Genomic DNA, 11,567 nt, shown 5'->3' with positions numbered 1-11,567 from the left:
AAAAATTGTACTGTACAAAAAAATCCAACCCACCAACGAATAACTAATGATGACCGAGAAGATTCAGCACTAAACTCCTGTATCTTGGAAAGAAAATCTGTGCAGGATTTGGAGTTCAGCCCTTACAGCGCAGCACCGACGAGCTCCTGGAAAGAAACCCCAGCAGGGTGCAGTCCAAATCTGCCACCGTCCCCTTGCCCTGGGAGCAAGGGGGTTGTCCCTGCTCCTCCTGTCCCGACACTGGCAGAGGCAGCTCTCCATGCCCCAGAACAGAGATCGATGCCAGACCTGATGGCAGCCTGTGCTGGGACACCCCTCAGAAGAGAGAGTGGACATACCTCGTGACCTTGCCCTGCTTTTAGAGAAGGGTTTCCTTGTTGTAGCTTGGAAGGTGTTGGTCTCTTCTCCCAAATATCCAGTGATAGGACAAGAGGAAATGTCTTGAAGTTGTGCCAGGGAAGGTTTAGATTGGATGTCAGGAAAAAATTCTTCACAGAAAGGGTTGTCAGGCATTGGAGCAGGCTGTCCAGGGCAGTGGTGGAGTCACCATCCCTGGAGATGTTTAAAAGATGTATACATGAGGCTCTTAGGGACATGGTTTAGTGCCAGAGTTAGGTTATGGTTGGACTCGATGATCTTAAGGGTGTCTTCCAACCCAAATGATTCTATGATTCTATGATTTCTCTCACCCTGTGCACCAGCTTCCCTGGGGTCAAGGAGGGAGGGTGAACTTCATGGCTTGGAGTGATCCGCAGGTGGTCACACCTGGTCACCTCACAGGGGCTGCGGTGAGAGGACAGGGAGGAGGCAAACCCCCTTCCCGCACTCCTACAAGGCATCTCTTGCCTTGGCATCCCCTTGCAGCCAGCGGTAAACAAAGCCACATGCCACTTTTCTCAAGTGTAAAGGGCATCTGCCGTCTCCCGCTGGCCTACAAATCAATTAAACTCTATGGCCAAGTGCCAAATCACATCAATTAGAGGGATATTACTGACTGAAGGAGCTCAGGAGACTGGATAATGAACTCTGGTACAATGCAAAGGGAACTTGTTAAATATTTGCTTGGTCCTCAAAGTGGAGAGCCTGATGAGGCTGCTGGCTCCGTGCAGTGACAGCGGGATGAGCACAGGTGGCTGCTTTTCCGTGGCTGCCCCGTCGCTCCTCTCAAGGTCTCCTGGGTAGTTTTGCTGGTGTGGGCCACGTGGGTGTTTGATATCATCGGGAGTGTGAACCTCTCGGCCACACAGGAGAGAAAAATCTATTTGAAGTGAAGATTAATGAAAAAATATGGCAATGCAGATAAATCACTGCTAACGGGGCATGTTAACTGAAATGGGCTCTATTCCAGTGTGCAGTAATAATAGTCCCTTTAAAGAATTATACTTGGAGGATCATCCCCAGATCAATTTAAATTTTCAGCCCAAGACATTCCACTCTCACAGGGAGGGATGACCTGGCCAGGAAAACAGTGGCTCGTTGTTTATCAAGGAAAAGCTATTTCCCCTTCAGGCTTTTGTGGAAACTCAGAGCTGAACTAATAGGCAGATATTTATTTAATGTACTCTGACTTGGTTGTCAATTTATAGGATGCTTTGTGCTCTCTTTTGACCTTAAAGCACAACCACAGTTGACACCCTCCCTCTTGGATTTTGAAATAACTCATGCGGCTCCTCTGAGTGCAGCCTGGCTTTAGTCCTGGTAGCAGCAGGAGGACACAGAAAGCATTTATCCAGTGGAGGAATTTCTCCGCAGAAACAACACCCATATTGCACCTTGCTGTATCTGATGTGTTGGAAACGCGATGTCTGAGGAGAAGGGTGCAACTACAGAGAGACAAGAGCTGATGTTGGGGCAGCGTGTCATTAGTCGTGGGGTTTGACCTTGATGCAAGACATTTTGCAGGCAGGAAGGACCGCGGTGTCAATGCTTTCTGGGTGCAGGGATACTTATAGGAACTGTTCAATCCATGGTGCTCTCCCCTCACTTTGTGCAAGGGAAAGGTGAGTCCTGTACATGGACAGCAAGTTCCTCTGCCAGAGAGCCAACCTGACGCTACAGTTGCTGCCAACAAGTGGAAATTGAGCTCCTTGCTTGGGCAGGCAGGAAGGTCAGTGGTGCTGAGAGCCCTGCTGCAAACCAAACCCTGCCATGACAGAGACACCCAGGCACAAATCCCGACCAGAGCCAGGCTGCCAGCCACAGCCCCAGCCCCTTTCCATCTGCTGTGGCCAAACGTCCCGTCCCGGGGCCACAACCCCCAGTGTCTGGCCAAGCACCCCTGCACTGGATTGGGCATGGGCGGGAGGTGGAAAGGTCCCCCCTGCAACTCCAAGATGACAGAGCTGAAGCTACTCCAGCCTGGGGACATATGGAGAAGTCCTAGGTTCCCAGAAGGTGAAGATTTTCTGGAAAAGAGCTCAGCTACAGCTCTGAGAGCAGGTTTCAGAGGTGAGCTGGAGAAAGTCCAAAACCTTGCTCAGGACAGAGCTCAGAGACATCTGCTGCCTGCTGCATGGATGGGGGCCAAAAAGCAGGGAGATGCTAAAAAAGGAGATAAACTTTTCTTTTGATGCCCAAGGCCACTTTCTTTTCAACCCTAGAATAAGGTCATGGGCTTTGTTTGGGTGGGTCCCATAGGGGTCCCACAGCTGGGCACAGCAAACCCAGAGCCACCAACACTCCTGATCCTCACCCCTGCCAGGGTATCCTGTGTCAAGGGGAAAATGAAGGATACATCTATATTGCAACCTGCAGTGCTGTCCTAAATTAGTGTTGCTTTTTCCTACGACTTGCAGCAGTACAGCCACAGCTGCACCCACTGCCTGGGGAGGTAACAGCCTCCAAGGCAAGTTTTGGGAAACACCCAGGTGTTTTGGGCACCTCCTGTTTGCTCCACTGGGGCAGCTGGGGCCATTTTGCACCCTTGGCCTTTAAATTGAAAGTCAGAGAGCTCTTCTTCTGGTTTGGGGGAAAGGTATCTGCAGAATGGAAATGAAGGTGAGCAGAGATGAGAAGATGAGGTTCTTGGAGCAGGAGGGTGCTTCAGTTTGGGTGCTTTCAGTTCAGCATGTGGGCTTGGTGCTTAGAAAAGTTTATTTTTGAAGTGCCATTTCAACTGGGTTGATCCTCTTTGTAAAGAGCTTACCCCCTGCTTCTGGAGGTTTTTGCTGCAACTAAGTTTGAGCACTGCTCTCTCTGCTTATAGAGGTTATCAATGTTAATTTGATTTAAATGTCTTCCTTAGCTTCCTTATAACCTGGGTTCCACCAAAAATGAAAAAGGAACAAAAATCAATCCCAGAGCTCCTTTTCCTCTGCCATGTCATAGCACCAGGTTTGTGACCTGGGTGTAGGAGAAGAAATTCCTCCTTGGACCTTCAGAAGCCTGGAGGAAAAATAAAACCCTTCTGCTGGGTCAGCCACCAGGGAGACCTCGTTCAGAGCCATGAAAAGTTGTGTTGGAAGGGAGACCTTTCTTTCCTGACCAGAGGAAAGGAAAATGTGTGTTTAAATAGAAACCACAGCTCTTAAGCTTGCCTGGAGCATCCTTCTTGCTGACTGTGTTTCATGTTCAATGGAGTTCAGCAGTTCCCAGGAGTGACCCGTGCTGGAGTGCAGCGATCCTGGGGTGAGTAACGCTGAAATGTTGCATGGGAGGTCTTGGAGGGATGCAGGAGATACTTCTGTGTTGTGCTGCCTTATTGAGAGGGTCATACCTGCAGTGAATCACACTGCCTGATAATATTTCATCTGTTTTTGTTATTTTGCTGGTAAGGAAACTAAAGGCAGCCTCTGTTTGAGATCTGTTTTCTTATAGACCAAAGCATCATCTGGTTGGTATGTAATGAAAAAGCTGACTATAATTTATAATAGCACTTTTGGTATAATTAAGTGTCAAAAGAAAAGCACAGAATAAAGCCCTTAAAGCACTATTTCAGAATTGAAGGGAAACAATAGATTTTCTGTGTGAAATGCCAGCATTTTTGCCAAAAATAGTTTTCTGCAGTGATTCTAATTAGAAATGGATGTGATATCATGGAAAAAAAAATCAGTTTTGATGAAAATGTTTTGGTCAGCAATATTCACAATTCTTTCATTAACCAGATGGTAATAACTCAAAGTAAAACGTTTTTTTCAGTAGCTATTCAGGGTCAAGGCAGTGGCTTTGTTAAGGGGGACAGAGGTGGTAGGTGATATTCATACTGGTTTTGGCTTTAAGCAGTAAGGCAGGAGGCCATTTCTCAGGCTTGATTGCTGCCTCTGTTTAGGATGCCCACGTAGTTACTGCTTAGTAAGAAAGAAAGAGATGATTTCTGGAATTTAAAAACTGATTGAAGACTTTGGAAGTAGCTGAGGACACACTGAAGTATTGACACCATGCTGCCCCGCACCAATCTGCTGTGAGCTGTTTCTCCTCCTCATGTCCCCTCATCTCCAAGAACATCTTCACCTCAACATTTTCTCTGTTGCATATGTCTTTGGCTTTCTGTGAAGTTTTAATTACAGACCTATGCTTTCTAATTTTTACTCCATTTGCTTGATATTGTTTAATTGGCAGCTGTAACAGGGCTGGGGTAGACACGGTTAATGTCTAAGGGAAAGGCTGCAGGAGCAGAGGTCCCTGGAGGCAGCTGAGCACCTGTTGGGTTGGCTTGTAGATCGACACATTTGCCAGTGAATATTAAGGAAGTGGTTGGGAGCTGCAAGTGCAAGCAGGGGTTTTTGGCCCCCTCTTTGCTGTTGCTGGAGCCAGGGCAGATGTGCTTCAGGGCTGAGGACCTGCATCCCCACTGCCCTGCAGAGCGGTGGATGCCCTGGAGCTGCCATGTCCCATGACCCTGATCCTGGGTGGCTCTGGGGTTGTCCTCAGGGGCTGGTGGGCTGCCCAGCTCTGCTGCCCACTTGCCCATACCGGGTACTTCCTTTGTTCTGCAGAGGCAATGCAGCTGCTGCCTGAGAAATCCAATTAGTCTTAAATATAAAATACATTTCAAAAAACTTTGCTTTTCTTATGGCTTCAGCACACTGCATGAAATTTTAATACACTTTTGATTTCTGATTTCTTTCTGGGAGCTGCCTGGACAAGTCCCAGTACAAAACATGGAGTTTTGTAACTAAGAAGTGTATCATTCAACAAATCTTAATGCCATTGTTCATTTAATCGAACCCTGAGAATAAATGCAAACAGAATCTTAAACTGTGTATTGCTTTAAAAATGTATGTATGAGCAGTGTTTTCCTCCTGGTTAGCAAGAACAAGTAGTGGCCAAAGGGTGTCAACCATTTTTAACAAAACCAGTTTTTTACAAATATGTAAATACAAAAGAATGTTGACTGAAATAAAGAATTCCCATTGCAGTGTTAAGACATGGTTAAAATTCAGGATTTAATATCCTTTATTTAAATCAAGTCACCTGAGACATAAAACCATGAGACAGCTAAGACAAGTGGTTTGAAGGCTGGCAAATCTGGGTTGACAAGGTCAGAGACAGAGACAAAGGAAAGGGAGAAAGTGAATTTAAATTTTCCAGCATGTGTTTAATTTTCCTGTCATGGGCAGCTCAGCCAAAGCCATTGCAATGGTGTTGCTGTGCTGATGGTTGGGGCAGATCCAGCACCACTGTGGACCAGGACTGAGTTTGGTGTCTGGTGCTGGTGCATGGATGTCACTCCATGCATTGCCATGTTGATCTGTAGGGGTGGCTGCTCCTTTGGGCTGTCTCCTCGCTCCCCAGCAGTAATGCTCAGTCTACATGCAGGTCATGGTGTCGCTGCTGTCCTTGGGTATCTCCAGGTGGAGAAGCTCAAGGCTTTGTAGGCTCAATTATCACAGAGAGCCAAGCTGCGGGTGATTGCCATCAGTCTGGCTCCATGGAAGTTTAATTTGGAGCTGTCTTGAAGTCACTGCCATAATCTCTCATACACTCACTCTTTTTTTCTGGGGCACTGGCTGCTAAAGTGAACCTGTTAGATATATGAAGTCTGCTGTCTTCACCACCCTCCCTGTGTGTGCCATGGAGATTGCCAGAGTCTGAGCAAAGCATTTTCCCCATCAAAGTCCTGAGCTGACTTGACTTCCGAGCTCTGGTAACATGGGCTGGGGTTACCCACTGAGACCTGTAATGACCCAACAAGCTGGGGACACCTTTGGACAGCCCAGGCTGCAGCAGCATTGCTCATGCAGTTCCCTGGCTGGCATTATTCGTGTTTTTTTTTTTTTTCAGAAAAAACCTTTATGCTTGCAGTTGTCCAGGGTGTCTACCCAAACTCAGGCACTGCTGGCTTCAGTTCAGGTGTACTTATATTAGCCATAGTAGCTGCATAAAGACTCCAGCCTCTGCTTCTGACTAGGGCATGGTTAATGATTTATCACTGGAGTTTTGTCTTTGTGACAAACTGGGTTTCAGGCAAAAAGGTTCTTGTGCCAGAGGACTCACTGCAGGGACAAGCACATATATAAAGTGCCCAGCTTTCAGGCAACAGAGCTTTCTTACAAGATGAAAGAATTAGCAATTTATCTCTTCATCTTTTTCAAGAGGAGTGGTTCCCTGGGCACTTGGTACTCAGCACATCCCATACTCTGTGGCTTCTTCAAAGAGACCCCACAGATGTTCCACACTCTTCATTTTCAGTTGCTAGCAGGAGGGATTCTGGTCTCTGTATTTCTTTCAGCATGCAATTCGTTACTGATAAGGAGTTACTGAAACACAGCATGTTGCAGTCCCCCGCTGAACTGCAGCTCTGCTCAGCTCTGTGTTCCTCCTGACCAAGGGAATAACCTGAAACAGCCCTTTAGGAGGACCTGACCTCCCAGCAGAGCCCCAGGAACCTCAGAGCTCCATCAGCTCTGTCCTGAGCTCCTGAGAGTCTGTAGTGGTGTTGCTGCACAGCGAGCAGTTCTCTGCTGTCAGCCTCTAAGGAGGGCTCTCAGGAATGTGTATCTTTCTTGAAAATCATGTTCTTGTGTTGGGGGTGGCTTTTGAGAGATCCTGGTAACTACAAGTGAACCACAAGAGAGACAACAAGAAGGCTTTTCATATTGAAGCTGTTTATTGCATTAGATAAATATATTTGCTGCAAGTTTGAATTATTTCCTCTGAGTGCAATTGCTGGTAGTATGGCATAATGATTAAAAGAAACAAACTAGCAGAGGCACTTGTTGCATGCAGCTGAAATTACTAGCAAGCCCAGCAATGCAGCCCCTGCTAAAGTGGACCATCCATGGGCTGTGAGGGCGGCTTTGCTGCCAAGGCTTGCAGGATTGGCATTGGAATACTGCAGTGATGCACCTCAGGTGGGCAAGTCCTGACTCTGAATACAAGAAGGGTAAAATTTCTGCTTTTGGCATGATGTTTAGTATTGCTTTTGGTTAAAAAGTGGTGACTTTGTGTGATTGTAACCAGTGGGTGAAGGCAGAAATTAGAATGCGTTTACATTAGCTATATAAAAACAATTGCATTGACTTTTACACAGTCATCTGAAAAGGTTTGACATGAATATGTAGATGCTTATAGAGACTCTTTTTGTCAACAGCAGGATGGACTTGACAGACTATGCCAGAAAGTTAAGTACCTTTTCATTATAAAATAGAGCTACCCATAGGGATCTTTCCTCTAGAATCTTCAGGAAGATCCAGAAGATGGTTTGTACAGTTGGACAAACAGAGATAAAAGAAGTGGCACACATTCTTGCAAAGAAAAAAATGTTCATTTTCTTCCCCAGCATTTGTAACCCTTTGTTCTCACACAGGCTTTGCTCTTGCAAGGATTGTGCATTGGTGACCCTGCCAAAGACAGCAACATGACTGGCCTTGATCTCTGCGTAGTCAAGCAGGATGCTCGGAGGCTTAAACTTAAGCATGTGTGTAAGTCCTTAGCTGAACAGGGGCTTATCAGAGACACGTGACAAAGAGAGTTCTGCATGCAGATAAACACCAAGTGCAGTATTGGCATTGGGAAAGCGATGACAGGCTCTGGTCTTGCTCTGCATCATCTGTGAATGCAGCCAGGTAATCTGTGAAGTGAAAGCATCTCTAGTTTGGAAATAGATTTATTTGGGATTTTTTTGTTTATTCTGTAAGTGGCTCCACTAGTATCAAGGTGGGATGTGAGACGTGGTGATAAAAAAATGGGTTTAAAGCTTTAGCCCAGGGAACAGAAGCAATCTCCTTTGAGCTAGGGCACCCATTCGTATGGTACAGATAGACACACTCATGAATAAGAGAGAGTAATGTGTTTGCTCAAAGTATGGTGAACATTAATATTCACGCTTGAGTAAGTCCTGTTACTGGTGATTAGCTGGCTAGCAGAAACTGAGGCTAAATAATAGCCTGATGAGCAATCTGTAGTGGGTAATTGAAGCAGTGGAGGTCTCTTGGTAGAGAATAGGAGGATTAAAGCCAGTCCTCAAATCTCCTGCCTCCTGAATGAGATCTCCTACAACAGAGATTAGCGAAATTTATGCAGTGCAAAGGATTTATGCAAAAATCATCATGTGCCTCATAGCCTGCTATTTTGGGAACTCTGTAATCACAGTGCCGAGTGCCTTACATCCAGACTGTCCTCAGAAATCAGTGGACTATGTAACAAAGCCAGGAGATACTTGGCATGACTCAAAATACTACAGTCTTAGTGAGAGAGTAAATGGAGGTCTGGACAAGTCCTCTGCCTGGAGAGAACTTCCCTGGCTGTATACTAAGATTCAGACCTTCCCCATTAGTTTCACAGGAAGAGTTGTGAATCAATACCTTATTTCTGTGTCTCTATGTAAAGGTCTCCAAGTGCTTTCTGGTATTATGAGACAGAAAAAACAATGTGTGACAAGTTAATATTGTTGTAGCCATTTCACCAATGAGCAGACCGAGGCACATAAAGTGACTCGTGTGATCATCAAACAAATCTGTCAGAACTGAGAATGGTAACCTTCAATGTCTATGTCCTGATTCCTTCCCAGACCTTTGGGAATGGATGGTAGGACGTTAAGGAAGAGGAGAAATAGTGAAATGCCCTTCTTGCAGATTTGTGCTTTCAAGTCTTGTCTGCATATGATGCTTGTTGTGATTGCAGTACTTATTCCATATTGCTTCAGCAACTCCTTAAAATCCCTTAAGCCAAACATGTAGTCGCTAAAAAAGGCAGCTGTGAGCAAACCTTAGGGGGAATAGAGGACATGGGAATCCCTCAATCACCACTGTTCAGATGGTAAATAATAGATTTCTAAAGCTCCCCTGTTCTCATAAGCTTTCTTGCAAAATGGTTGTCTTAATGAATTGAGAGAAGGAAATGTACAGCTCTTCGCCTCACACATTTGCAGGAAAATTCTTTCGAAGGTGCTGAATATCTCCGAGGTAGAATGCATATTATTGTATGTTGCCGTAACTGTTATGCTTAGGAATCTGAGGGACAAACTAGGAGCATTGTCTCCTTGCTTATTGTCTTTGTCATTCTATTTGTATCTCACCCCACTGAAGTGAATCTGAAACAAAAGATGAAGTTGCATGTGGAATCACTCTTTGAAAATCACAGCGAGTTCTATATGCTTGAAACTAGTGCTGTCCAAGCTCTTCTCCTTGGACTTCTTGTGGCTACCAAGCTCATCGTAGATGGTCTGACACTTCTGGCTAATCCATGGAACTGTGGCAGATGATAAAATGCCTGTTGTTTGCATGAGTAGGATAGAGTGAGGTGGTGCTACAGGATCATCAGTAGTGCGTGACACCCTTGGGAACCGCAATCTGAGAGCTTCCGTATCCTGATCATGGGAAATATGACTGTGTTGTGGTAGGAAGTGTGTATCCAGAAACAAGCGAGCCAGGAATTAATCTGCTCATATTACCCTATTTAACCAGGATGTTTTAGAGCTTCTACTTACTGATGCTCTGGGATACAACACTATAAAACCTGAGCCTTTTTCAAAGCAGAAATATAATGACTGAGGAAGATATTTGGAGCAATCCATTTCCAGAAAAGACAAAATGTTCTTGTTGCTTTACCAAATTCTGATGGTTACCCTGAATTTGTGGGAGACAGTAAGAGGAGGGCAAACTGTGCTAGACCAAGAGTTACAATGTGAAAAGTTTGGGAAGTCTTGTGCTACTTGAGTTAATGATAACTGGTTTCAGCAAAATAAGGGTTGCTGCATAGTATTAAACTGGGCTGCCTGAATGGCTTGCTGATATCCTGATCTGTTGAGCAAGAATCACTCACACTGTGTGCTCTTAGAGATATTGCCATTACCCTGCATATCTGAAAATGGCTTTTTGTGTGTTTGCTTTCCCGGCGGGAAGAGGCCTCCTGGATTGCAGCATTTTGTGGCTCTGCCTAGTAAAGTCCTCTCAGTCATCTAGATGCTGCTCCTCCCATGTAGACGTGGGGATGGCACTGTAAGGGTCCATGATGACTTTTGCACAGCGAATAATCATCACAATCAAGAAGAGGCAGAGGAAGACAAAACATGCCAATGTCAGTCCCTTGTCCACATCAACATACACAGGCTCGGGGGTTGGTCCCTCCATTGCTTATGCCGCTCTTCATCTGGGTTTCTCTTTACTCCTGACATCATCAACCACCTGCAAAACAAACGTGGTGCCAGTGTCAGACACAAGTGATTGCTGCTCCTGAGTACAGGGAAACTTGAGGGTGGAACTGGAAACAGAAAGATCTATGTGATATATTCTTGTAGGGAAATAAACCTGCTGGAAATGTCACAGCTAAGGTAACAGGGAGAGCTGTGAACAGGAGAAACCTCATCTCCACCTGAATTCAGGCCATGAATGCTTCTTGCTAAAACATTAGATAATAAAAAGAGATGTTAACAAAGAAAAGAGCAGTGGTGAATGAACACTATCCACTTGAAATATCGTCTCTTAAGAGGTACAGACACTGTTCTTGTCTCTGCATTTCCCAATCATAAAAATATTTCCTCTCCTCTGCTAGTGTGAAAGAGCAGACAAATGGCAGAGCAGACTGTTTCTATCCCAATTTTCTTCTCTGTCCAAACATTCCCTGTCTCTTGCTGGCACAAAGCAAAGTGAAAATTATGTGTACTTATTTTCCATAACATTTAATCTCTGGTACTCATAGGTTCTTCAGGCAAAAGAAGATTTTTTTTTTTTAAGAGCAATATCATTTTTAAGTGGATGTTTTATCACTCAGAGGTACAGGCGATTATGTGATTAGTACAAGGATGATCTTATTTGATGCAGATGTCTGCATAGCTAAAAGTCTCTTCTGACCTCATCATCTGAATCCATAACCAAAATGGCTTCAGTAGCTATTGTCTCTCTTCTGCCTCTGCAGGTTTTCCTCTGGATAGTTCTTTAGCTGCTTTGTGTGATGATGCTGAGGAGAGGAACTGACCCGACTCATGGAATCAAGTCTCTGCCCAGGGGCGGGGGAAACCTTTCCTAATATCTACCTTTGGTCAGGGTAAGAGGTAGAAGTGTTGAGGGTTACTACTGTACACAAGCAGGAATGTGCCTCTTTAAAACAAAGAACAACAACAACAAGTCATTTCCATCAAATGCAATAATCAATCTGAGAATCAACCCCTGCTTCATTTGGAGAAGAGA

The 11,567-nt window shown here is 45.1% G+C and overlaps 1 protein-coding gene across 1 annotated transcript; it reads right to left on the bottom strand.

The window, feature by feature from the left end:
- Window positions 1-10,331: 10,331 nt before the first annotated feature.
- On the bottom strand, window positions 10,332-10,511 carry CTXND1 (cortexin domain containing 1). The gene has a single exon (XM_065642158.1). It carries the CDS (start codon window positions 10,509-10,511, stop codon window positions 10,332-10,334), a length of 180 nt encoding a protein of 59 aa, XP_065498230.1.
- Window positions 10,512-11,567: the final 1,056 nt, after the last annotated feature.

Source organism: Caloenas nicobarica, chromosome 10, assembly GCF_036013445.1.
Source record: "Caloenas nicobarica isolate bCalNic1 chromosome 10, bCalNic1.hap1, whole genome shotgun sequence".
NCBI classification, from domain to species: domain Eukaryota; kingdom Metazoa; phylum Chordata; class Aves; order Columbiformes; family Columbidae; genus Caloenas; species Caloenas nicobarica.
This window is presented reverse-complemented; position numbering and strand designations above follow the sequence as displayed.